Source organism: Engystomops pustulosus, chromosome 3, assembly GCF_040894005.1.
Source record: "Engystomops pustulosus chromosome 3, aEngPut4.maternal, whole genome shotgun sequence".
Classification (NCBI taxonomy): domain Eukaryota; kingdom Metazoa; phylum Chordata; class Amphibia; order Anura; family Leptodactylidae; genus Engystomops; species Engystomops pustulosus.
In genome coordinates, this window is record NC_092413.1 from 98,655,558 (window position 1) to 98,683,020 (window position 27,463).

At 41.7% G+C, this 27,463-nt stretch overlaps 1 protein-coding gene across 2 annotated transcripts in view; it reads left to right on the forward strand.

Moving 5' to 3' along the window:
* The first annotated feature begins 224 nt into the window (after window positions 1-224).
* The window catches only part of THEMIS (thymocyte selection associated), a 72,151-nt gene continuing 44,912 nt past the window's right edge, over window positions 225-27,463 (forward strand). Inside the window, exons 1-3 of one of the 2 annotated variants that reach the window (XM_072141588.1) lie at window positions 225-315; window positions 2,333-2,636; window positions 26,680-26,826. In XM_072141588.1, coding sequence (XP_071997689.1) covers window positions 2,546-2,636; window positions 26,680-26,826 — 238 coding nt within the window. In that variant the 5' untranslated portion in view covers window positions 225-315; window positions 2,333-2,545. Of the gene's footprint in view, window positions 316-2,332; window positions 2,637-16,251; window positions 16,336-26,679; window positions 26,827-27,463 lie in introns of those variants that run through there. The other variant, XM_072141589.1, reaches the window with a different exon arrangement.

Below are 27,463 nucleotides of genomic sequence, written 5' to 3' on the forward strand. Positions count from 1 at the left end.
TTTACATTGTTGACAATAGGTAATGAAAAATTGCAAAGCTTGTAGTTCTATGAAATAGATTTTAGTACTTGCTTCCATGGTGAGTAGTAAAAGGCTTATCTGTTGTGTCTGAAGAAGGGGAAGGCTATGAAAGTCAACTTTTTATTGAATATATTATATCAAGTAGACATTGCTTGCTTAAGATTGAAGTTCACTTTTTACTGCTCTTCACAATTTCATGGATAGTCCATAGGTCACTGCAATTACATCTGGACCTTGAGGAACCATTCTATACACACTCAAGTAGCTGTTGCACCTCCGGCACAAGATGTATTGGTGAGCAAATAAAAACTATTATGTTCTGATGTCTATGCATACACATTTTTACAGATAAACTATCCTATGCTTGCTTTCTCTTTTGAGTGCTCTGTATGTCAATTATGGAGTGAAATCATGTCACCTTTGAGTCACTGGAGAAACTGCATTTGTAGATCATTGGGCTGGCTATAGACGATATGTTAGTCAATTTGGATAGTGGTTAAGAGTCATTATGGTTGAAACATTGTTATGGAGGACAACATCATTTATTACAATGACAAAGATAGATGTCTACATAAAGCTGGGAATGCTGTAGTAGCATGCATATAGAAAATGTTCTTTAGTTTAATATATACATCACAAGTTTTCAAAGATCTTCCTAGTAATGTACAAATGAATGGAGTCACTGAAGAGCATTTACAATGAGATACCCAAAACTAGTAGTCTTCAACAGTGGTCACTGAAGGAGGCATATCTCAAGCCTTTTAAATACTTCTTCCTTTGTAAATTGGAGGTCACTGAAGTAGTAAGTAGAAGATAAAATATAACTTTTAATAAAGATAATTAAAAATACCCCAATGTTTACAAATTATGTTGATGAAAAAATGTGTGCACTGATTATATGCCCACATATAAGGTAGGGACTAAATAATGCAGGGAAATCACTTGTACATGCCTGTGTTAGATAAAGCACATTTTTTTTAGCAAGGAGATCCCAGGAAGTGTCAGCAGGGGACACCAGTTGCAAAATTACAAGTGACTCAATGATAACAACAGGTTTTCTGTTAATTGCAATGGGTTAACTCTGCCTCGCCCATTGTAGAGGTGACCTAGTTTATTGCCCTATGACACTTCTGACCTATAACGTGAAGTTTCTCATATGCCTATTCCCTCATTGGGGCATATTTATCATATGCTGGCGCCCGTGCGTATGATAGCCCCGCCGCTGCATGTTCGGAGCAGCATACATCAAGAGGCTTCCGCCTCTTGATGTATCGGGGGCAGCCCCCCTTGCAAAGCATAGGTAAGAGCTGCAGGGCTCCCCATGTTTGTACATCTGAGCTGGTGGAAGAAGAGTCCATTAATCAGGAAATAGTTATGGCCAGTCTTATGTGAGCCTTTAATAGATAGAAAGTGTTTGACTCCTTGCAGCCCTTATCATGTGGGATGGAGCTATAAAGAGCTGGCTGGCTTTATATTGCAGCTGTTCTGCCGCGCCGGTGGCTACTACTACACACGCTAGCCAGGATGCCAGTTTTTCTCTCTTTGTTATTTGCTGTTAGCGATGACTAATAGAAACTGCAGTTTGACTCATCTCTCTTACATTCTCCTGATGAGCCCACAGACTTTGGGCGAAACGGGTAGAGATAATGAGAGAATAGGCATAAGAGAAACTTCCCGTTACATGTCAGTAGCGTCATAGGACAATAGACTAGGTCACCTCTACACTGAGCTAGGCAGAGTTAACCCATTGAAATTGATACAAAACCTGTTGTTATCATAACGAGGTTGAGTCATATGTAATTTTGCAACTGGCGTTCCCTGCTGACACATCCTGGGATCTCCTTGCTAAAAGTTGTGCTTTATCAAACTCATGCAAGTACAAGTGATTTCCCTGGATGATTTAAGCATCAACATAATTTGTAAACATGGGGTATTTTTTAATTATCTTTATTAAAAGTTATATTTTATCTTCTACTTAATACTTCAGTGACCCCCAATTTACAAAGGAAGAAATGTTTATCAAGCCTTGAGATATGCCTCAATTATCAAAAGTGTTGGGGAGAAAAACTGATGTAGTTGCCCATGGCAACCAATTGTTCAGCTTTCATCTTATAAACTGCTGTGGGGAAATTTAAGCTGAACTCTGATTGGTTGCCATGACCAACTAGAAGTGTTTTGCCCCAGCCACTAAATAAATCTCTCCAGTTGTGTTTTGTGTATTGTGTTTCAGCCTCTACCTTGAGAATTTTGAGTGTTGCTTATTGTAGGAAATTAAAATGCTCTTTAAATCACATTGTTTTTTTTCATCCAGACGTATGAGAAATGTTCATATTGATGCTTGAATTCATTTCTCAGCTCGTGAGGTGCAGAAGAACAGGAACTGTACATCAGTCGGTGACATATAAAGCCTCTTCCTGTCTGCCGCTCTTAAAACCAAACATTTGTTGCTGGATACTGTATATTTCATATACTCTGCTATATGCAGGCAATAACTTCTAGCTGACTGTATGTCTTGTCGTAGAGGATGACAGCAACACTTCAGGCTTTCGTTCAGTCCCTGGATCCCAAAACCTTACCCAGGGTCCTGCAGATACAATCTGGATTTTACCATGGAGGTAATGCTCTAAAGCAAATAAGTGTGTGTTTGTTTGTTGTTTTTGCTTAATGTAATATCAACCAGAAACGATTGCAATTAATATAATGTCTACGATTTGATCTAACAAAAATGGTTACTTTTTCTTGCGATGTAAAACTAGATACAGTTTCTGTGCTGCTCATTGTATACATTTTTTCTACAAGATAACCCTTTGAAATTTCTTGACAATTTAGTGTACATACAGCTTTTTTTGGGAAAGGCTGTGTGATCTTTTTAAAGGTAGCAGTGTCATGCTCGACTAAAAGTAAATGTCTTGGAATGTGATCAGTTTTTCTGTGGTGCACAAAAGTGCATTTGAAATGTTGTATCACAAATAGTTGGCAATGCTCTTCACCTAAACCTATGCCATAAGAAACCAGCAATTTCTCAAGATGATCTCATGTGGCTTTTTGTGCAACATTTTGTTAAAATTTTGAAGTTCTTTTGACAGCCTCCACAACTCACAAAAGGCAGACAAAGCCTGAAAGGGGCCTTTGTACATTAGTTTTTGTGCATTAGTTATTCAAGAAATTTCATCAATTGCATGCCAATGAGAAAGTCTCACAAGTAAGAAAAATGACTCCAAAGGCACATCTAACAATAAATCATACCAGCGCAATGTGTTCTGAATCAGGATTGGAACACGCATGGCCATCAAAAGTAACAGTTCTTCTGGAAACCTAATTTTTTCTTATGATACAGAAGATCTAGCTCATAGTTATTCATATGTATGTGATATAATACATAGCTTAGTTATGAGAAGTTGAATTGGACTTGGCATCAATTGACCAGCAGGTTTTCTATTTTAATTCTTGTGGGAGGTTCTTTTGTACGAATGTTTTTTTTTTTTTAAATTATTTTTCCTTTGTTCTTTAGAGATGCCCTATAGCAGTGGTATTATGAATTAAGGGGAATTTACAGCTATGAAAACCTTAATTATGGTTTGCCGTTATTTCCAATACAACCAATGTGTCTTGTTTTTAAAGGCTTTTATTTTTGAATGGGACTAAGGACAGTAGTGGGGGGGGGGGGTCACAAAAAGTAAATATATATGAAAAAACTAAATGTAGTTCAGCTCGCCAAGCTTCAACATGCTCACAGTCCCATGATGGTATCGCGTCCACGGACACACCACAGCCACTGGGTAGAAATGCCAAAACTTAAAGAATTTGTCCATCGCAATCCATTGATCACTCGTGAATGAAGCTCAAATAATTTATTCTTTATTAGATCACAAGTTCTCCCATAAAAACAGCAACTGGTCACATGTATTTAGCAGCACCAGTCCGATCTTCGCGTTACAAATAATTGATGCAACTGCAGCTTTTTGTGTAACTCTATTCAATTGTGTTTGTAAGCTAGTCAATGTTTGGATGTTTTGGATGTAATCACAAAATTGTGAAAACACAGAGGAACCTTTCCAGTACCTCAGAAATGTTGTAAAAATACTTCTATTGAAACATTAAAATTGGTGTACATCCAAATGAAAAAAGTAGTTTTGAGCATTTACATCCAGCACTTCGTCATGGACCATGGCTAAGAGCAGGATGTAAATGCTCAAAACACTTTTTTCATTTGGATGTACACCAATTTTAATGGGTTTTTTTTAAATTCGTTTTTAGGTATTTATTTAGTTCTCCAAATACAATAAAACAACTAAAATACACACAATTAACTATGATCAAACAATGTAACTATAAATACAATAATTTAGCATTTGTTTCATCACAGTATACAGTAATATTTTCAATATGTTCCATGAAACGCATAGGTCCGCCTACTTTTTTCATTTGGATGTACACTAGTTTTAATGCTTAAAGAAAAGTTTTTACCACTTTTGCAACATTCCTGGAGTGCTGGAAAGGTTCCTCTCTGTTTTCACAATTTTGCGATTATCATGGCTGTTTCCGGTGCTGTATTTCCCTGCACAGTGACCCTCTCCGTTCCTTCTGTGCACCGGGTTCATAAACATGAAGCTAAAGAACTACTGGAATTTGGTGAGCTATCATTTCTTTTTTCTATCTTTTATTAATGTTTGGAGGTAGTTGGAGATAAAATATGCTTTCATAATTTTTCTTCCTTATAATGACTGTACACAAATCAGAATAACAGAATATCCTGTATGTGTCTATGATGTATATTATAGTCTTTACAATATCTATCTTTCTATTTATATCTAAAGAATGATAATCATGAATGTAAAAACTCCCAAAGAAGCAAGGAAGGAGAGCCATGGTTACCATGTGTGGATTGGTCACTATTTTTCAAACCCCCTAGACCCCATATAGAGTCCATTCGTTCACCTTTTCTGCATTGAACAAACACAGTGGTTGGAACAAAAGATCTCAAATTTGGACTCATCAGACCAAAGCACAGATTTCCACTGGTCTAATGTCTATTTATTGTGTTCTTTAGCCCAAACAAGTCTCTTCTGCTTGTTGCCTGTCCTTAGCAGTGGTTTCCTAGCAGATATATTACCATTAACAGTTGTTGTAGAGATGTGTCTGCTGCTAGAACTCTGTGTGGCATTGACCTGGTCTCTAATCTGAGCTGCTGTTAACCTGTGAATTCTGAGGCTGATGAACTTGACTCTTGGTCTTCCTTTCCTGGTGCCGTCCTCATATGAGCCAGTTTCTTAGTAGCGCTTGATAGTTTTTGCAACTGCACTTGGGGTCACTTTCAAATTTTTCCCAATTTTCTGGACTGACTGACCCTTATTTCTTAAAGTAATGATGGCCACTTATTTTTCTTTACTTAGCTGCTTTTTTCTAGTCATAATACAAATTCTAACAGTCTATTCAGTAGGACTATCAGCTGTGTATCCACCTGACTTCTGCACAACACAACTGGCGGTCCCAACCCCATTTATAAGGCAAGAAATTCCACTTATTAAACCTGACAGGGCACACCTGCACACACAGGGCAAACCTTTTCAGGTGACTACTGCTTGAAGTTCATCAAGGGAATGCCAAGAGAGTGCAAAGCAGTAATCAAAGCAAAAGGTGTGTAGTTTGAAGAACCTAGAATGTATGACATATTTTCAGTTATTTCACACTTTTTTGTTAAGCATGTGATAATTCATAGTTTTGATGTCTTCAGTGTGAATCTACAATTTTTATAGTCATGAAAATTCTTTGAAAGACAAGGTGTGTCCAAACTTTTGGTTTGCACTGTATGTGTGTTTATGTATTTTTACCGTCACATTTAACCCCTTAACGTCCTGGCCCTTTTTAGTTTTTTCACTTACATTTTTCACTCACCACCTTCAAAAATCTGTAACTTTTTTATTTTTCCACATAAAGAGCTCTGTGATGGCTTATTTTCTGCGTAACAAATTGCACTTCATAGTGACAGTATTTACTATTCCATGCCGTCTACTGGGAAGCGGGAAAAAATTCTAAATGCAGTGAAAATGGTGAAAAAGCACATTTGCAACGTTTTCTTGTGGGCTTGGACTTTGCGGATTTCACTGTGCGCCACAAATTACATGTCTACTTTATTCTTTGGGTCAGTACGATTACGGGGATACCAAATTTGTATAGGTTTATAATGTTTTCATACATTTACAAAAATTAAAACCTGTATAAAAATTTTTTTGGGGAGATTTTGTCATCTTCTGGTGCCATACTTTGGTGTACGGAGCTGTGAGTGGTATAATTTTTTGTGACTTTAGATGGCGATTTCATAGCTATAAATTTTAGGACTAGAGATGAGCGAGCACTAAAATGCTCGGGTACTCGTTATTCGAGACGAACTTTTCCCGATGCTCGACTCGAGCATTTTTCAAGGGGACCAAGGCTCTGCACAGGGAAGCTTGGCCAAACACCTGGGAACCTCAGAAAAGGATGGAAACACCACAGAAATGGACAGGAAACAGCAGGGGCAGCATGCATGGATGCCTCTGAGGCTGCTTAATCGCACCATTATGCCAAAATTATGGGCAACAGCATGGCCATGACAGAGTGACAGAATGAAGCTAGATAGCATCTAAAACATCCAATAATTGACCCTGACACTAAAGGGGACGGCATGCAGAGGCAGCGGCAGCAGCGGCAGGCTAGAGAGTGGCATGGCGACATACCCTAAATGGACTCAGGCTTCCAACCAATGGGTGGCAGAGAGGAACCAAAGGAGGTGAGCAAGAAGCGCTCAAATAATATCGGTACATGATAAAAGTTTGCCAGTATATTTTGTGGATTACACAGCAGGGTGGCGACAAAGTTAACAAGTTTGATGTGGAAGCCATGAAAACAACCCAAAATTCTGCCTGACACAGCTCGTTTGATAAGGGGACCATGTATGGAGGCAGTGAACTAGTAGTAGATTAAAGGTGCTGCAGTTAAAACTATGTTAGTTGGATCTTGGCATGGAGCTGGCGCTCCGCTGCCAGGCGAGCTTTCGCCAATCCAAGCCCCTGTCTCTAGGCTACTCCCCAAACAGCACTTCTAAGAACCTTTTGTATAAGATCAAGTGTAGTAGCGTTCTTATAAGTTTGGGATATGGCGGGTGAGGGGAATGTAAACAGATGCGCAAGAAGCGCTGAAATAATATCCGTAAATGAAAAAAGTTTGCCAGTATATTTTGTGGCTTACACAGCACGGTGGCGACAAAGTTAACAAGTTTGATGTGGAATGCCCTGTAATAGCTCTTGGGCGGTGTGCCTTTTATCACCTAGGCTCAGCAGTTTGAGCACCGCCTGCTGTCGCTTAGCGACGGCATTGCTGCTGTGCCTAGAGCTACCGACTGATGGCGCCATGCCCACGGATGGTAATTCGGAGGAGGAGGAGGTGGAGGAGGGGTGGGAGGAGGAGGAGGCATAGTAGGCCTGAAACACCTGGACCGAGGTAGGCCCCGCAATCCTCTGCGTCGGCAGTATATGACCAGCCCCAGGGTCAGACTCGGTCCCAGCCTGCACCAAGTTAAGTGTAGTAGCGTTCTTATAAGTTGGGAATATGGCGGGTGAGGGGAATGTAAACAGATGCGCAAGAAGCGCTGAAATAATATCCGTAAATGGTAAAAGTTTGCCAGTATATTTTGAGGATTACACAGCAGGGTGGCGACAAAGTTAACATGGAAGCCATGAAAACAATCCAAAATTCTGCCTGACACAGCTCGTTTGATAAGGGGACCATGTATGGAGGCAGTGAACTAGTAGTAGATTAAAGGTGCTGCAGTTAAAACTATGTTAGTTGGATCTTGGCATGGAGCTGGCGCTCCGCTGCCAGGCGAGCTTTCGCCAATCCAAGCCCCTGTCTCTAGGCTACTCCCCAAACAGCACTTCTAAGAACCTTTTGTATAAGATCAAGTGTAGTAGCGTTCTTACAAGTTTAGGATAAGGCGGGTGAGGGGAATGTAAACAGATGCGCAAGAAGCGCTGAAATAATATCCGTAAATGGTAAAAGTTTGCCAGTGTATTTTGTGGATAACACAGCAGGGTGGCGACAAAGTTAACAACTTTGATGTGGAATCCATGAAAACAACCCAAATTTCGGCCTGACACACCTCGTTTGATAAAGGGACGATGTATGGAGGCAGCTATATGGACGACTTTTGGAGGTAGCAATGGAGACAACGTGTGGAGGCTGCTATGGAGACAATTCAATTTGGATAGTGCCTGTATGTGGCAGTCCAAAAAAGTTTTCAAACCAGAGGAGGAGGTAGGTGGCCCTCCATAAAAATGGAATAGATTGAGTGCCTGTATGTGGCAGTCCAAAAAAGTTTTCAAACCAGAGGAGCAGGTAGGTGGCCCTCCAGAAAAATGGAATAGATTGAGTGCCTGTATGTGGCAGTCCAAAAAAGTTTTCAAACCAGAGGAGAAGGTAGGTGGCCCTCCATAAAAATGGAATAGATTGAGTGCCTGTATGTGGCAGTCCAAAAAAGTTTTCAAACCAGAGGAGCAGGTAGGTGGCCCTCCATAAAAATGGAATAGATTGAGTGCCTGTATGTGGCAGTCCAAAAAAGTTTTCAAACCAGAGGAGGAGGTAGGTGGCCCTCCAGAAAAATGGAATAGATTGAGTGCCTGTATGTGGCACTCCCAAAAATTGTTTAAAACAGAGGACCGGGTCGGTGGCCCTCCATAAAAATTAAATGCATAAAGTACTATAGCTAGAGCCAGTGGGCCCTGTCAAAAAATAGCCAGTTTCCTCTGCTTTACTATACAAAGAGGAGGAGAAGGAGGAAAATGAGGAGGAGGAGGAGTGGATAAATTATTCAGGTTGAGCTTCCTTCACCTGGTGGAGATTGGAAATTAGGAGAAATCCAGGCTTTATTCATCTTGATAAGCGTCAGCCTGTCAGCGCTGTCAGTCGACAGGCGTGTACGCTTATCGGTGATGATGCCACCAGCTGCACTGAAAACCCGCTCGGACAAGACGCTAGCGGCAGGGCAGGCAAGAACCTCCAAGGCGTACAGCGCCAGTTCGTGCCACATGTCCAGCTTTGAAACCCAGTAGTTGTAGGGAGCTGTGTGATCATTTAGGACGATGGTATGGTCAGCTACGTACTCCCTCACCATCTTTCTGTAAAGATCAGCCCTACTCTGCCGAGACTGGGGACAGGTGACAGTGTCTTGCTGGGGTGACATAAAGCTGGCAAAAGCCTTGTAAAGCGTACCCTTGCCAGTGCTGGACAAGCTGCCTGCTCGCCTACTCTCCCTCGCTACTTGTCCCGCAGAACTACGCACTCTGCCGCTAGCGCTGTCAGAAGGGAAATACTGTTTCAGCTTGTGCACCAGGGCCTGCTGGTATTCATGCATTCTCACACTCCTTTCCTCTCCAGGGATGAGAGTGGAAAGATTTTGCTTGTACCGTGGGTCCAGGAGAGTGAACACCCAGTAATCGGTGCTGGAATAAATTCTTTGAACGCGAGGGTCACGGGATAGGCAGCCTAGCATGAAATCTGCCATATGCGCCAGAGTACCAACGCGTAAGAATTCACTCCCCTCACTGGCCTGACTGTCCATTTCCTCCTCCTCCAACTCCTCCAACTCCTCTTCTTCTGCCCATACACGCTCAACAGTGAAGGACTCAACAATGGTCCCCTCTTGTGTCTCGCCAACATTCTCCTCCTCTTCCTCCTCATCCTCCTCCACCTCCTCCGATATGCGCTGAGAAACAGACCTAAGGGTGCTTTGGCTATCAACAAGGGAATCTTCTTCCCCCGTCTCTTGTGACGAGCGCAAAGCTTCCGACTTCATGCTGACCAGAGAGTTTTTCAACAGGCCAAGCAGCGGGATGGTGAGGCTGATGATGGCGGCATCGCCACTGACCATCTGTGTTGACTTCTCAAAGTTACTCAGCACCTGACAGATATCAGACATCCACGTCCACTCCTCATTGTAGACTTGAGGAAGCTGACTGACCTGACTACCAGTTCTGGTGGAAGTTGACATCTGGCAGTCTACAATCGCTCGGCGCTGCTGGTAAACTCTGGATAACATGGTCAGTGTTGAATTCCACCTCGTGGGCACGTCGCACAACAGTCGGTGAGCGGGCAGTTGGAGGCGGCGCTGCGCTGCCCTGAGAGTGGCAGCATCTGTGCTGGACTTCCTGAAATGCGCACAGATGCGGCGCACCTTCGTGAGCAAATCGGACAGATTGGGGTATGTCTTGAGGAAACGCTGAACTATCAGATTTAACACATGGGCCAGGCATGGCACATGTGTCAGTCTGCCGAGTTGCAGAGCCGCCACCAGGTTACGGCCGTTGTCACACACAACCATGCCTGGCTTCAGGTTCAGCGGTGCCAGCCACAGATCAGTCTGCGCCGTGATGCCCTGTAATAGTTCTTGGGCGGTGTGCCTTTTATCGCCTAGGCTCAGCAGTTTCAGCACCGCCTGCTGTCGCTTAGCGACGGCACTGCTGCTGTGCCTAGAGCTACCGACTGATGGCGCCCACGGATGGTCGTTCGGAGGAGGAGGTGGAGGAGGGGTGGGAGGAGGAGGAGGCATAGTAGACCTGAAACACCTGGACGGAGGTAGGCCCCGCAATCCTCGGCGTCGGCAGTATATGACCAGCCGCAGGGTCAGACTCGGTCCCAGCCTCCACCAAGTTAACCCAATGTGCCGTCAGCGATATATAGTGGCCCTGCCCGGCAGCACTCGTCCACGTGTCCGTGGTCAGGTGGACCTTGTCAGAAACGGCGTTGGTCAGGGCACGGATTATGTTGTCTGACACGTGCTGGTGCAGGGCTGGGACGGCACATCGGGAAAAGTAGTGGCGGCTGGGGACCGAATACCGAGGGGCGGCCGCCGCCATGAGGCTGCGAAAGGCCTCGGTCTCTACTAGCCTATAGGGCAGCATCTCCAGGCTTAGCAATCTGGAGATGTGCACATTAAGGGCTTGGGCGTGCGGGTGGGTTGCACTATATTTGCGTTTCCGCTCCAGCGTCTGGGGTATGGAGAGCTGAACGCTGGTGGATGCTGTGGAGGATCGTGGAGGCGACGATGGGGTTTTTGTGGCAGGGTCCTGGGCAGGGGGCTGACTATCAGCTGACACAGGGGAAGGAGCAGTGGTGTGCACGGCCGGAGGTGAACGCGCTTGTTGCCACTGAGTGGGGTGTTTAGCATTCATATGCCTGCGCATACTGGTGGTAGTTAAGCTAGTAGTGGTGGAACCCCTGCTGATCCTGGTTTGGCAAATGTGGCACACCACAGTCCGTTGGTCATCCGGTGTTTCCTTAAAGAACCTCCAGACTTCTGAAAATCTAGCCCTCGCCGCAGGAGCCCTCGCCACGGGAGCTTCACTAGTTGACACATTTGGCGCTGATGCACCAGCTCTGGCCCTGCCTCTCCGTCTGGCCCCACCACTGCCTCTTCCAACCTGTTCTGGTCGAGGAACCTCCTCCGTCTCAGAAGCACTGTGTTCACCCGGCCTCTCAACCCAGCTTGGGTCTGTCACCTCATCATCCTCCGATCCCTCAGTCTGCTCCCCCCTCGGACTTCCTGCCCTGACAACAACTTCCCCACTGTCTGACAACCGTGTCTCCTCATCGTCGGACACCTCTTTACACACTTCTTCCAGTACGTCAACAAGCTCATCATCACCCACAGACTGCGACTGGTGGAAAACCTGGGCATCGGAAAATTGCTCATCAGCAACCGGACAAGTGGTTTGTGACTGTGGGAAGGGTCCAGAAAACAGTTCCTCAGAGTATGCCGGTTCAAATGGCAAATTTTGCTGGGAGGGGGCAGACTGGGGGGGAGGAGGCTGAGGTGCAGGAGCTGGAGGAGTGGCGATTTCGGTGACATGGGTGGACTGCGTGGAAGACTGACTGGTGGACAAATTGCTCGAAGCATTGTCGGCAATCCACGACATCACCTGTTCGCACTGTTCTGGCCTCAACAGTGCTCTACCACGAGTCCCAGTAACTTCAGACATGAACCTAGGGAGTGTAGCTCTGCGGCGTTCCCCTGCTCCCTCATTAGCAGGTGGTGTCTCACCCCGCCCAGGACCACGGCCTCTGACCCCTGCAGTAGTTGGACGCCCACGTCCCCGCCCTCGACCTCTACCCCTAGCCCTCGGGTTAAACATTTTGAAAATGAGAGTTATAACTTTAATTTTTTTTTAAACTTTTTTTTGTGTTTTTTTTTTGTGTGTTTTTTAGTTTTTAAAACCAAACGATGCTATCCTATTGCTATGGCTATTTTCTAGCCAAGTATGAAAGCCCACTACTATGCAAGATGAGATGACGCTGAGTTATGAAAAAAATAAACGTAAAATAAAAAAGGAAATGGCAGACTGTGCCTAATTGAAATACAACCCCGGGCCCTAATAAATTTTCCCACTTCGGTCTTTGCGATGGATATGTGCGTCACTAAGCGCAAAACACAGTGGTCGCAAGTCTCACTACAAATTGCTCACAATTTCCTAGTAGATGCACTGCAGCAACTACAGCCACCAGCAGATCAACCAGAAATCAAATATATATAACGCTACTGTAGGCGGAAGTAAGACGTTTGGATTCTCCTATGGCTATTTTCTAGCCAAGTATGAAAGCACACTACTATGCAAGATGAGATGACGCTGAGTTATGAAAAAAATAAACGTAAAATAAAAAAGGAAATGGCAGACTGTGCCTAATTGAAATACAACCCCGGGCCCTAATAAATTTTCCCACTTCGGTCTTTGCGATGGATATGTGCGTCACTAAGCGCAAAACACAGTGGTCGCAAGTCTCACTACAAATTGCTCACAATTTCCTAGTAGATGCACTGCAGCAACTACAGCCACCAGCAGATTAACCAGAAATCAAATATATATAACGCTACTGTAGGCGGAAGTAAGACGTTTGGATTCTCCTATGGCTATTTTCTAGCCAAGTATGAAAGCACACTACTATGCAAGATGAGATGACGCTGAGTTATGAAAAAAATAAACGTAAAATAAAAAAGGAAATGGCAGACTGTGCCTAATTGAAATACAACCCCGGGCCCTAATAAATTTTCCCACTTCGGTCTTTGCGATGGATATGTGCGTCACTAAGCGCAAAACACAGTGGTCGCAAGTCTCACTACAAATTGCTCACAATTTCCTAGTAGATGCACTGCAGCAACTACAGCCACCAGCAGATCAACCAGAAATCAAATATATATAACGCTACTGTAGGCGGAAGTAAGACGTTTGGATTCTCCTATGGCTATTTTCTAGCCAAGTATGAAAGCACACTACTATGCAAGATGAGATGACGCTGAGTTATGAAAAAAATAAACGTAAAATAAAAAAGGAAATGGCAGACTGTGCCTAATTGAAATACAACCCCGGGCCCTAATAAATTTTCCCACTTCGGTCTTTGCGATGGATATGTGCGTCACTAAGCGCAAAACACAGTGGTCGCAAGTCTCACTACAAATTGCTCACAATTTCCTAGTAGATGCACTGCAGCAACTACAGCCACCAGCAGATCAACCAGAAATCAAATATATATAACGCTACTGTAGGCGGAAGTAAGACGTTTGGATTCTCCTATGGCTATTTTCTAGCCAAGTATGAAAGCACACTACTATGCAAGATGAGATGACGCTGAGTTATGAAAAAAATAAACGTAAAATAAAAAAGGAAATGGCAGACTGTGCCTAATTGAAATACAACCCCGGGCCCTAATAAATTTTCCCACTTCGGTCTTTGCGATGGATATGTGCTTCACTAAGCGCAAAACACAGTGGTCGCAAGTCTCACTACAAATTGCTCACAATTTCCTAGTAGATGCACTGCAGCAACTACAGCCACCAGCAGATCAACCAGAAATCAAATATATATAACGCTACTGTAGGCGGAAGTAAGACGTTTGGATTCTCCTATGGCTATTTTCTAGCCAAGTATGAAAGCACACTACTATGCAAGATGAGATGACACTGAGTTATTAAAAAAATGAACGTAAAATAAAAAGAAACTGGCAGACTGTGCCTAATTGAAATCAAACCCCTAATAAATTGTCCCACTTTGGTGTTTGAGGTGGATATGTGTGTCACTAAAAGCTAAACACAACGGTAGCAAGTCCCCCTGCTAATTCCTCACAATATGGTACTAGCTGCACTACTAGTGCCAGCAAGCCCAGCCACAAGCAAATAAAAAAAAAAAGTATAACGTTATTGTAGCCCTAAGAAGGGCTGTTGAGTTGTTGTAGAATCACTCCTGCCTAACAGTAAGCTAATAGAACACCCTAACGCTTTCCCTGACCAGCAGCAGCTCTCTCCCTAGCGGCATCCAGACAGAGAATGATCCGAGCAGCGCGGGCAGCGGGTAGTCTATCCCAGGGTCACCTGATCTGGCCAGCCAACCACTGCTATCTACGTGTAAGGGTACCACGTCATGCTGGGTGGAGTGCAGAGTCTCCTGGCTTGTGATTGGCTCTGTTTCTGGCCGCCAAAAAGCAAAACGGCGGGAGCTGCCATTTTCTCGAGCGGGCGAAATACTCGTCCGAGCAACGAGCAGTTACGAGTACGCCAATGCTCGATCGAGCATCAAGCTCGGACGAGTATGTTCGCTCATCTCTATTTAGGACAGTACAGCCTTTTGTTCACTTTTTATAAATTTTTTTTATATTTTTCAAAATGGCAAAAAAGTGCCATTTTCGACTTTGGGCGCTATTTTCCGTTACACGGGTTAAACGCAGTGAAAAACCATTACTATATTTTGATGGATCTGGCATTTTCGGACACGGCGATACCTAATGTGTTTATGATTTTTACTGTTTATTAATATTTATATCAGTTCTAGGGAAAGGGGGGTGATTTGAATTTTTAGGTATTTTCATTATAATTTTTTTTTTTTTAACTTTTTTTTATTTTCACTTTTACTATTTTTCAAACTCCCTAGGCTACTTTAACCCTAGGTTGTCTGTAAGGTCCTACCATATACTGCAGTATGGCAGTATATGGGGATTTTCCTCCTCATTCATGTCCTCCTATCAGCACATTGTAATGAATGGGTTAAAACGAGACAGCTTCGGGCCTTCGTGAGACCCAAAGCTGTCATGGCAATGGATCGCCGCTCCAAGATGACAGCGCCTATGCGTGCGTCGGGGTGCGTTGGGAAGGGGTTAAAATAACCAAATTTTGTAGAGCCACTCTGTGTGACTAATTGGGACAGCATAGACTAGGTTTTGAGACACCACACACTTTCTAAAACACACTTATTAACCACCATTTACAGGATGCCAGCAATGGCAGAATGCCACCAATCACAGCCAAGCTTCTAGCAACCAAGCACATTACTATGAGCTCTGAGCTTTGATTGGCGACTATAGGCAATAAGTATAAACAGCTTATGTGTGAGGTAGTATTTGAGTTAATATATAAGGTGATATGTGAGGTAATATGTGACGTGATTTGAGTTAATGTAGTTTGAGGTAAAGTGAAATCATATGTAATTTTACGTATATACTCAAGTATAAGCCGACCCTAGTATAAGCCAAGACCCCTAATTTTAACACAAAAAATCTGGTTAAACCTATTTACTTGTAACATATAGCCTGCCAGCCTTTTCAGTATATAGCTTGCAGCCCCCCTATCCAGCCAGACCCCTCTAGTATATACTGTAGCCACCCCTCCTAGTATTTAGCCAGCCAGCCCCCCCCTAGTACATAGCAAGCCAGCCAACCTATTATATAGCCAGCCAGCCCACACTAGTATATAGCCAGCCAGCCCCCACCCCTAGTATACAGCCAGCCAGCCCCTCCTAATATACAGACAGCCAGCCCCTCTAGTATATATCCAGCCAGCCCCCCTAGTATATAGCCAGCCTTTCATAGTATACAGTCTGCCAACCCTTGTATTACATAGCCTGCCAGCCCCTGTATTATATAATCTGCCAGCCCCTGTATTATATAACCTGCCAGCCCCTGTATTATATAACCTGCCAGCCCCTGTCATATATAGCCTGCCAGCCCTGTAGTATATAGCCTGCAGCCCCTGCCCCAATATAAAGCCTGTAGTAAATAAACAAAAAGTGTACTCGCTTTCCGACATCCCCCCCGGCAGGTCCGCTTCTATCCATTGCGGCTCCGGCATTGTGTTCCTGCGTGGTCTGTCACAGACATTGTGACGTCAGCCACTTGCTGGTCACACATTAGAATGTCAGCGTGCGGCTGACGTCATGGTGCCTGCGATGGATAGCGCAGGGACACAGAGCCGATGCCGGAGCCGCAATGTATGGAAGAGGACCTGCCGGTGGGCGTAGGCAGGTGAGTACACTCTTTATTTTAATTGACTCGAGTTTAAGCGATTTAGGGATTTCAAGCACATTTTTTTATGCTGAAAAACTTGATTTATACTCAAGTATATATGGTACGTAATATGTGAAAATGCTTATGATGATAAAATGCTTTTATCATCTAAGATACTCTAGTCACTTCTATAACTGTAATCATCACAGCTGGTTTTGACTTGGGTATCAATCTGCCATTACCATTCAGCTTATGTGTAAGGTTTTCAAATACCCACATTAAATCATATGTTATACTCCAGTCAAATCCAGGGCTGAGGACTTACCTGGACAATTATTTAGTTAATGTGTATTGCGTATCTGTAGTGTATAAGAATTGAAATTATTATTTTTTTATTTTCTCATAATAAAATGTCTTTTTTTGATTTGTGATTTTTATGTGCAAAAATTCTATTTTGTTCAGCTAAAAGCAGCTATTTACTACTCTGGGAAATGCCGATGGTATACAGCTAGTAATCTATTTTTTGAGTCTAGAGGGTATGGCAATTCTTTAATATTGCACCCCAATATAGTTCTTGGTTAAATTTATCACGGTTTGTACACCCTGAAAAAGTTGCACTGAGAGGGCTGGGAGTTGGCTGGGGAAGGCTAGAGACATTTGCTATACATTATGTGTGAATGCGCTTGATATACCAAGAGCCTGAAGCCTTTAGTGTGGAATATTTTTTTTGTTCCTAAGAAATGTGGGCCATTATTGTTGACTTCAAAAGCACAAATCCTATTATTAATGTTAAAGTATTAACTAATATGTTTTCTGTTGACTGTCACTGGGAGATAATAAAAAAAAAATCACCGGATGAGATATGCAGTGGCTGTGACAGAGAATGTTCTGTGTTTTGCAGTCAATGAAATAGTGACTGCAGTCTAGACACGTTAAGCCTCATTAACTTTTACCAGGTTCTTTCCTCCAGTGGCAATGCTGCCAGCATTGAAAGTAAAAACTCACAACCCGTGGCAAAGCAAAAAGCAATCCTGGATTCTTAAGTATAACAATGTGATAACAAGGGTCATTCTGATGGATAAACTGTGTATTAGTTACCTCTAGACATTTGTGACCTCATATCATGGATAGAACAGTGGTGTTTATGTTCCATATAACGCATTTTATTGCAACGATTAAGGCTGAGCCTATTCAACTTTATCTGACAGGATTAACACATTCAGAAAAATTGCTGGATTGACTATTCTTATACTTATTTCTAGGCAAATAAAATTGCAGGTGGAATTTGCTTTAAGAAGAGTATTGTAAAGGAAATCTACCATCAATATCAAGCATGGGTAAACCACCGACGTTTACTCCACACACCATGACTGTGGTAATCTTCCCATATTTGTTGTCTATGACCTCCTTCCTTCTAAAATCAAGTTTTAAAATTATGCCAATGAACCTAGTTAAGTACTGGGGCAGTTTCCAGAGCCCCTGCATGTGTGCAAGGAGCACCTCCCCCTCCCACCGTGTGCTGAAACGTCATGTGCTGCAGTGAGAGTCCATCAGACAGAGTACTTAGGAGGAGCAGAGGGGGAGTGTGACAACCTGTGAATCTGATGCACAGGGGAGCTCTGAGAACACAGCAGCCCTTCAGGCTAATTAGCATAATTTTAAAAAGTTGATTTTAGATGGAAGGAGACGATGGAGAACAAATATAAGAAGATTAACACAATCATGGTGCCTGGATCTATGAGTAAGTGCCCCTGGATTATCCATGGTTGGTTTTCATGGTAGATTTCCTTCAAAGGATTTCGGTCAATCGTAGGGCAACTGTTCATGGACAGATAGCATCACATTACTCACTATCAGCAGCCATATTATGGTCAGAAATTTCTGGCAGATGAGGTAAAAAACAGGAGGCTCCACTTCACATATAAAACAACAGTGTAGAACTTTTACTAGATTTACATTGGTAAAAACCCAATATCCTGCCACCAACACTTAGACACATTACAATTTTTTTTTAAATTCTTTATATATACAATGTTTTCAAATATAAACAAGCCAAGACAAAAAATATACACAAGAAAGAAAAACAAATGTAGAACAGAACCGCTAAACGGCATTCAGGTTTGGAATACAACAAAAAATGGACTGGTAGAGTATGTTGGCCACCAACAAGTCAAGGAGGCCAAGAGTGAGGAAAGGAAAGAATAGATTAACCCAGTAAAAAGTGAGTAGAAAGGAGAGAGGAAAGAGATGGGCAAAGTAAGATCATGTCTCGTGAGGGATGGGGAAAAGCGGAGAATGGAAAGAATCGCAGCTAAGTTGGAGCGTCCACCGGTTGGAAGTAAACCTGCAACTAGTCACCAGTGATCAGGATAATTCAGTAAGCTATACTGCCTATACAGGGTCCAGTGGTCGTGTGAAATTTCTCAAATGTGTCACTGGCTGAGCTGGTTAGTTCCTCCATGCGCATTATGTCGTTGACCTTTGAAAGCCAGAGGAACACAATACATGAACATGCTGCCATTACAAAAAAACAAAGAAGGGAATGCTTGTTCATTTGGATGGAGATCTTGCAGTCCTGAAGGAGAAAAGAGCCGCGTCAAGAGACAGGGTGTAGTCCACAATCTGCCTGATAGCTGGCAGCATCCCAAAAGGGTGTCAGAATTAGGCAGGACCAGAAGATGTGGAAGAACATGCCTTCCTCCAGTCCACACCTCTAACCAGTAGACAGTAATTTATAATTATATTTCTGAAAACTGGAGTTGATAGATGATTTGTGAGCTAAGGAGAAGAATTGCTCCATTAGATCTGGCATGAACATCACCTGAACATCAAGTTCCCACTGTAAAAGGAACCTGTGGAGGAGGTTGAGGAGGTCTTTGTATGACATTACAGATAATGGAAAGGCCATGTCATAGTGGTGTAGAGCAGAAACCTCTGAGAATTCTGACATGAGAGCTGGAGGTCAGCGTTTCATTTGTAATTGGGTCTTCCAGAATGAAGCTTAATGATTTCTCAACCTGCAGGGCTCTTGCTAGGCCCCTGCTACTTTTGTTACCAAATTCATAAAACCTACAACATTTCGAGGTGGCCAACCGATATAACTTCTTTTATACTTAGACAAACCCATAAGAAATAAGTAAGGAGTGAAAAATAAGATATAAAGAATGAAAACTTTATTGTAGATTGACAATAATAATTGTAAACATGCATACAAACCACGGACCAAGGAAGAAGGCACAGCCCCGACACGTGTTTCGCCACTAAATGGCTTCCTCTGGGGGAGTCCCCCAGAGGAAGCCATTTAGTGGCGAAACACGTGTCGGGGCTGTGCCTTCTTCCTTGGTCCGTGGTTTGTATGCATGTTTACAATTTTTGCTCTTACCATTTAGGTTGACTGTTTTTGGTCTCATTAACTAAGCACTTTAACTGCATATACGAGCATTTATCACTTGTTTACACTATGGTTACACCCGGTCCATTGTAAGATTCCTTTGTCTGTTTGTTATCTTATCTGTTTGCCTATCTTTTAAACTACTGTTATTATTATTGTCAATCTACAATAAAGTTTTCATTCTTTATATCTTATTTTTCACTCCTTACTTATTTCTTATGGGTTTGTCTAATTTAATTTAAAGGGGTGTTGTGTGGTCCCATTACTTATGCATACTCCTAATAATAATTAATAATTCCTTTATTTATATAGCAAACACAGATTACGCAGCGCTTCTCAGAGTTTGCCAATTCAGTCCCTATCCCCAATGGGGCTCACACTCTAAGCAATCTACCAGTATGTTTTAGAGTGTTGGAGGAACCCCACACAAACATGGAGAGAACATACAAACTCTTTGCAGATGTTGACCTGGATGGGACTTGAACCCAGGACCCCAGCGCTGCAAGGCTGTAGTGCTAACCACTGAGCCATATTGCTCTTGACTCTGAAGCATATTAGTCAGTGCTACTGGAAATACAGTAACACTGACTTGACATGTGATCTATTTGCTAACTGGAACTGTACAAATCACCAAACACACGTTTCATGTGGAAAAAGGCTTTTAAGACATCAATATAAAAATAATTGTTCTTTACAGTTGGAATATTTGAACATTTGTATTACCTGAATAGATGTAAACATCAAAGGTTAACAACTTTTATTTAAAGTTTTATTTTATTTTTGTTTGATAGATTGGGTTTTTATATAGTTCAAAAGCAGGACCTGTAACATTTAATTTTAAGTTTAATAAAGAGACAAACTTGCAAAAATTATTTTTAAAATGCCTGTTTATAATATATTACTTTTTATTTAATTTCAAATGTGTATTCTTTGTAACCCCTTAATGGCTGCTACATTTAGGGTCTTATTCTAAGCACTTTTGGGGTTTTTCACCATCACATTTAAAAGCCATAATTAAAAAATAAATATTCTGACCTTGTGAGGGTCCGTTTTTTTGATGGTTTCGTTTTCAAATTTTTCAGTACTATTTTGGGGTACAGAATTTATTCATGAACTTTTCCTTTCCCATTTATAGGTGAGGATTGATGAAAAAAATCAGGTTCTCTTTTCTTGTTCACATATTAAATTTATGGTGATGTATGAATTGATAATTTTCAGTTGTTAGAATTTGTTTTGTATTCCCTCTGGTGAATTTACTATAAAGCACTATTTGTAACATGCATACAGCGTTCCCCAGCAAAAATGACAAATGACTGGGCAGATTATGACAAACCTCATTGTGTGCCAATAGGTTTGAAAGACATAGGAGCTATTGCCAATTATAAACCAATGCAATGTGGTTTCCTTTATAAATAGGAATCATAACTAAGCCAGCTTTCACTTGAGAAATGGCTTTTAATCTTTGTCAATATGCCATTAAGTTATAGTTTAATTCTATAGATCTATCTGGTCCTAGTTAAAGGACAGATGTCCTTTAACATGAAAACATCCCGGATACCAAATATAAAGGTAACAAAGCAGTATGGCTGGTGGAAACTCCGGTTTCCTCCCACACTCCAAAAACATAGTGATCGATTTGCAAGCTCTGTGGAGCGCTGCGTAATCTGTAGGCACTATATAAATAAAGGAATTATTATTATTAACTACATTCACTTATTTATAGTCATATTTCAGAAATATATACAGTAGACTGCATTCTATCCTGTTGCCGAATATGCCTAATTTATTAAGAAGTATGCCTCTTTATAAACTATGTGCAGCACTTGACCTCCATGTGCCAGAAACACAAATCTAGGATTTAGTAGCTGTCATAGATTGGAGCTCCATTGTTGATATAGATATTTTATTGTAGATATTCATAAACAAGATTTCTCTCTATAATCCCTAGCCTAAAGAACATCTATTTGTAATGCAACTAGGTTATAACAACATAAAGGGGCAGATTTACTTACCAGGTCCTGTCGCAATCCCGAGGTGCATTCTCAGACGAGGATGAAGTCTGGCAAGATCGTGCGTCCATTTTCCTGCATGTGTCGCTTCCCCGCTGAGGTCCGCCGGAGTTCACCTTCTTCTTCCCGGTGTATGTGAGTGCATTGTCTTGCGACACCATTTGAATTCTAAATCCCGCGCTTAGTCCGAATCAGTTGGGTTGTCTGTCGGTCACGCCCCGATTTGTGTCGCATGCAAAATTTGATCTGGTGCACCAAAAACCCTAATTAAATGTGGCGCAAATTGGAAATAGTCGGGAAACCCGACGAAAATGCGCAGTGCGGAGCCTTAGTAAATATGCCCCATTAATTTCTCACCCTTGATGCTGCACTGTGGGGCTCATTTACTAAGGGTCCGCAGATCACACAAACGTCAGATATTCCAACATTTTTCAATTTGAAAAGAGGATTGTGTTGCACACAATCGGATTTTGTCACAATCGCGCCGGCTTTCATGCAACACAAATCAGGGCGGGGGGGGGGGGGGGGGCGGGTGGTTGTTCCGTCGGACGATCCAATCGATTCGGACAAACCGCAGGATTTAACTTAAAAATTGTGTTGCAAGCCAAGCACTTACATACACCGGGAGGAAGATGGTGAACTCCGGCTGACCTGATCGGGGAAGCCACACATGCAGGATATTGGGCGCATGATCTAAGTGAATCGCGGCAGAGTTCATTATCGCCGGTCATTCCGGATTGGGGATCGCGCAAGGGAAGGGTAAGTAAATGTGCCCCTATATATGATATATATATATACATATATACACTATTCAACTGATGTATTTTACAGAATAATAAGTTACTGTAGCCCTGAAAACAGATCTGTCAAACATCTGAAACATACTTTTGACTCACTTGTCATTGTGTGAAGCAACTTCCTATGAAACTTAAACCCATTTCTGGTAAAATACCTGCTTGGTGTGATATTCGGATGGTTGCACTATATATATTTTAGAAAAATACAACAGTTTTCATGGCATTTTTAACATTATACAGATATTTTGGGCCTCAAGAATGATATCTTTGACAATTATTTATGAGAGTTTGTTTTCTGTAAGATGAGTTGTAGTTGGTGCAATTATGTATAATCATGAATTCTTCAATTCTTTGGGGTTTGTTTCCATATATTATCTTTATGGCATTCACATGCAGTGTAAATGATAACTTAAATCTATTCTGTGGAAGATTACGATTTTAGTGATACCAAATGTATCTAGTTAGGTGCATGCTGTACTTGTAGAATTAAAAGAATTGTTATCTTGTGGCTTTACACTTTTTTTTTCCAATTTTGTTAGTTGATAAAACAATGACCCACATTTATCAAAAGTGATGCTAATTGCACTACTGGCAGTTTGCCTCAATAATGTGCATCGTGCGCCAGTTTTTTTTTTGGGTGCACTTTTCACATACAGTATACGGCAGAATTCTGTCAATTTGCCAGGGGCGTAACGACTGGGCCCATTGGGGGAGGCTCGGAGAGCAAAAAACATATAGGATGATAGGTACTCTTTATAAGACTAGGGATAGAGAGGTGTTCCTCACAAGGACAGAATTGGCACACTCATTGATCCCTCTACATTCTAGTGAGACTTCCCCTTTTCTTGCTTGTTACCCACCCCCTGGCTCCGTGTATGGATTTGATATACTGTTCTAACATGCATTTTGTTTAAATGGCATTCTCACTGGAGAATGCTCTGTTTTATTTTTTTGCATACTTTGTATTTGATACAACTTTTAAGGATATGGTGATTGGCATAATTTTATCATAAAAATTTTTTATGAGGTTCAAATAAATGCTACATTTTAACTGTTTGTTAACATCCTGCTATATTGACACTATCTGGCTGTTGCAAAGCCATGTCTCCTAACCTGATCCTGACAACTATGTCTTGACAACAATAGAAGGAGGAATGCATGGTGTTGAAAGTGACAAATAGATAAATAGTTATGACAGCATTAAAGTGTAAAATCCTACCTTATAATGAAGAATTCTCAAAACTGTGGTTAGCTGGCTGTTGCAAAGCCACAACTCCCTACATTTCCTGACAGCCATAGACCAGAGAGGCACAAGTTAAGCAACACCGTTCTAAAGACACAGTTTTTGTTTATCAACCATTTCAGGAATCACATTACTCTACATAACAGAAATTCTCTTGTGAATCTCAAAAGATGAGAAATGTAGAAAATTCCTTGCAGCTATAGTATCACTGCATCGCATACCACAAAAAACAAGATAACAAGAAAAATTATGTTGGAAGGCGCAAAAGAAATGAATAGATACAATTTTAAATCACTCCTGTCCCCCATTATTTTTCCTGCACCACGGACAAAGAAATAAGGATTGTATTAAAAAGAAATGATTTTACAAACAATAGAAGTGATAGTTACTGAGACATATAAAATATGTGCACACACATAAAACGTATTCAGAATCCTTGAATTACTCCTCATTTTAAAACACCAACTTAAATGCATTTTATTGATATTTTATGTGATAAAGCAACAATAAAGCTTAGTCATATTGTCATGCACTGTCTGAGAATCTGGGACCATGTGGCATACTTATCAGGATCTCTGCGCCACATCAGTGGCGCAGAGGCCCTTAAATAATCACAAATGCTAGCACTTGCAACTATTTAGCCCTCTCCCCCTCCTTCAGGCCTTCATGCCGGCTCCGATGCTGCCCTGCCTGGCGTAGAATAAATGCGGCGTAGCCTCCTGCCCCGATACTTCAAGAGGCTTCCGCCTCTTGATGTATCCCGCTGCGACTATGCAGCGGCGGGGCAATCATACGCTAGGGCGCCAGCGTATGATAAATGTACCCCCCATGTGGGGGTCAGATTTTATGAACGAAAACTTGTCCAAGCATCTTAATTATAATTGATGCAAGCATTTGCCACAAAACATCTGGGCATCAGCGCCATGCCATAATTATTACAAGGTCTGGTAAAGCTGTTTTTTCACAACTTACTTCAAGAAAGTTATACCTTATTTTGGACGCAAACGTATAATGTACCATCATACTTTCTTTTTGGACTAGAGCTGATCTCTTGTGCTTGCACATAATGAAATACTTACGATGCTATTATATTTAACTAGTTGCAAAGCTACTATTCATCTTTGACACATTCGCCTAACTGTCTGCTTGTTGGAACTCACGAGATTTGAGATGTTTTGTCGAGATTTGTTATTGATTCACCAGCAATGCGCCAGATACATGCACATGTGTATTTATTTGACAAGCAAGGTACGTGAATTGTTTCTATTGGGTAAGCAATGATTAGGGAGTGGACCCCTGAGGAAGTCACTTTAAGCGACAGAACTTATGGGGCATATACTCACAATATGCAAATAACAAATGTGAATAATCCCTTAGGCTGTGCCATCCAATCTATCCTGTGTCACTTATTATGCTGTGGAACTTCATAACTTTATCAGGCTTATATTTTGTGTGATCACAGTATTTGTTGTACAAATATGGCATATGGTATTAGGACTAGTGATGAGCGAGTATACTCGTCCGAGCTTGATGCTCGGTCGAGTATTAGCATACTCGGACCGGCTCGTTGCTCGGACGAGTATTTGCCCTGCTCGATAACGAGCATTTAATTAAAAAAAAAAAGTGAAGAACAGTAAAAAGATACAATTAAAACATTTAATTTAATTGTTTAATTGAAGAAAACAGTGAAAGAACACAGTGCAGAACAGATTGCAGATGTTCGGGAACATCTGCGATCTGTTCCAGAGACACGCGTGCAGAACGGTGTTCTCCGCAATAGTATTTGAAGAACAATATGTGTGAAGAACAACTTGCAGATGTTTCCAAACATCTGCAAGTTGTTCTTCACACATATTGTTCTTCAAATACTATTGCGGAGAACACCGTTCTGCACGCGTGTCTCCGGAACAGATCGCAGATGTTCCCAAACATCTGCAATCTGTTCTGCACGGTGTTCTTTCACTGTGCTCGTTCAGTTTATAATTTTACTGAAAAATGCTCGGGTCTCCCATTGATTTCAATGGGGCTCGTTACTCGAAACGAGCACTCGAGCATCGGGAAATGTTTGGCTCGAGTAACGAGCACCCGAGCATTTTAGTGCTCGCTCATCTCTAATTAGGACCTTTTTGTGCAGAGTAAGCTGTATTGACTTATTAGGGTCACATACATGGGTCTTTGTCATATGTACTCACCGTATTTTTCAAATCCTTTGATTCTCTCAGAAATCAAACGTGCACCTTATAGTCCAGTGCACCTTATGTATGAACTGCACTTACAGACAAGAGCTGCATTGAACTGTGCACAGGCCTGCCACCTGCTGGTCATTCATCCTTATAATCAGGTGCGCCTTATATATGAACCTAGACATTTTAGCAGGCATTTATTGATGGCATGCCTTATAATCCGGTGCGCCCTATAGTCCAAAAATATGGTACGTACTTTTAAGGTGTTTTTAAATGTCCGGATTTGAGTTGCGTGGCTTACCTATATAAATGAAATAAAGTTTTGTATATATTTGCCTATACACACTTTATTTTGTCTTCTTTGAAATTGTTCATAGTTCATATTAGTGTGTTGGCTCCAATTTATATTATATCATATCTTTACATAATCGAGCTGTGCAGGTTCCTCTTTATGCATAGTTGGATTTTCACTAAAGTGGTCTCTGCAGGAAAAATGTGGTGCAGTATTAAGTGGTAAAATAGTATGAAGTCCTAGTAGGAACAATCAGTGTAGGTTGAATTCTGAAAATGGATTTCATATGGTGAAATATAAGTAGGGGAATAACCCTTAGATTGACAACTTACCAGGCTTGTAAGTCTCAGTAAAACTGAAGAAACTTAGCAGCAGTTAAAAGGAAATGACTTTCAAATGATCTAATTCCATGGTTAACATTGACTTGTTTCTCTTCTTATTATCCAGGTTCCCTTTATGACCTTGCTGGAAATGAATGCTCTCTTTCAACTGGAGATATTATCAAAATAACGGAGATAAAAGTCAAGAAAGTCATAGCATCATGCAATGAATATACCAAGATGCCTGCAGCAGAGTTATCACCTGATTTCCCAGGTAATTTCCAATTATAGTCATATCTTGCAGTATAACACACTACACATGTTTTATGATCTCATATTACATATTCCTTGCCACATCCCACATCAAAATGGGTTTTGTAACAAATTCTCTGAGTGCGGAACCTACTGCCACAGAAGGTTGTTATGGCGGATTCTTTGTACATCTTCAAGAGAAGACTGGATGCTGTTCTTTAGGGCAAAAATATCACGGTTTAAGGGGAAAAAACATTTGTTTCATTCTTATAGTTTAGGCTGGATGGACATTTTCCAACCTTATACTATACTATACTATGAGCATGGAGGAGCTCCTGGCTGATGACTCCGGATGTACAGGCAACTTCTTCCATGCTAAAAATAAAGGCAAAGAGGTGCTCAAACTGCATAAGCGAACATGTAAATTGCAATGGATATGAAATTTTAATTGTATATAATAAAAGAATGGATTCTGTGAATGGTATTGGAATGATTTCTTGCAGACCTGGTGTGACTGTTCCACCTTCAGAGAGGGGGGGGGGTGGCTTCTCACTCTGGCTGGGTGGAGATGCTCTCCCTGTTTGGCTCTATTGTTCTCCCTTGCTGCCTACCTGATTTATACTGGAAGATTACCACATTTAAAAAAAAGATACAGTACA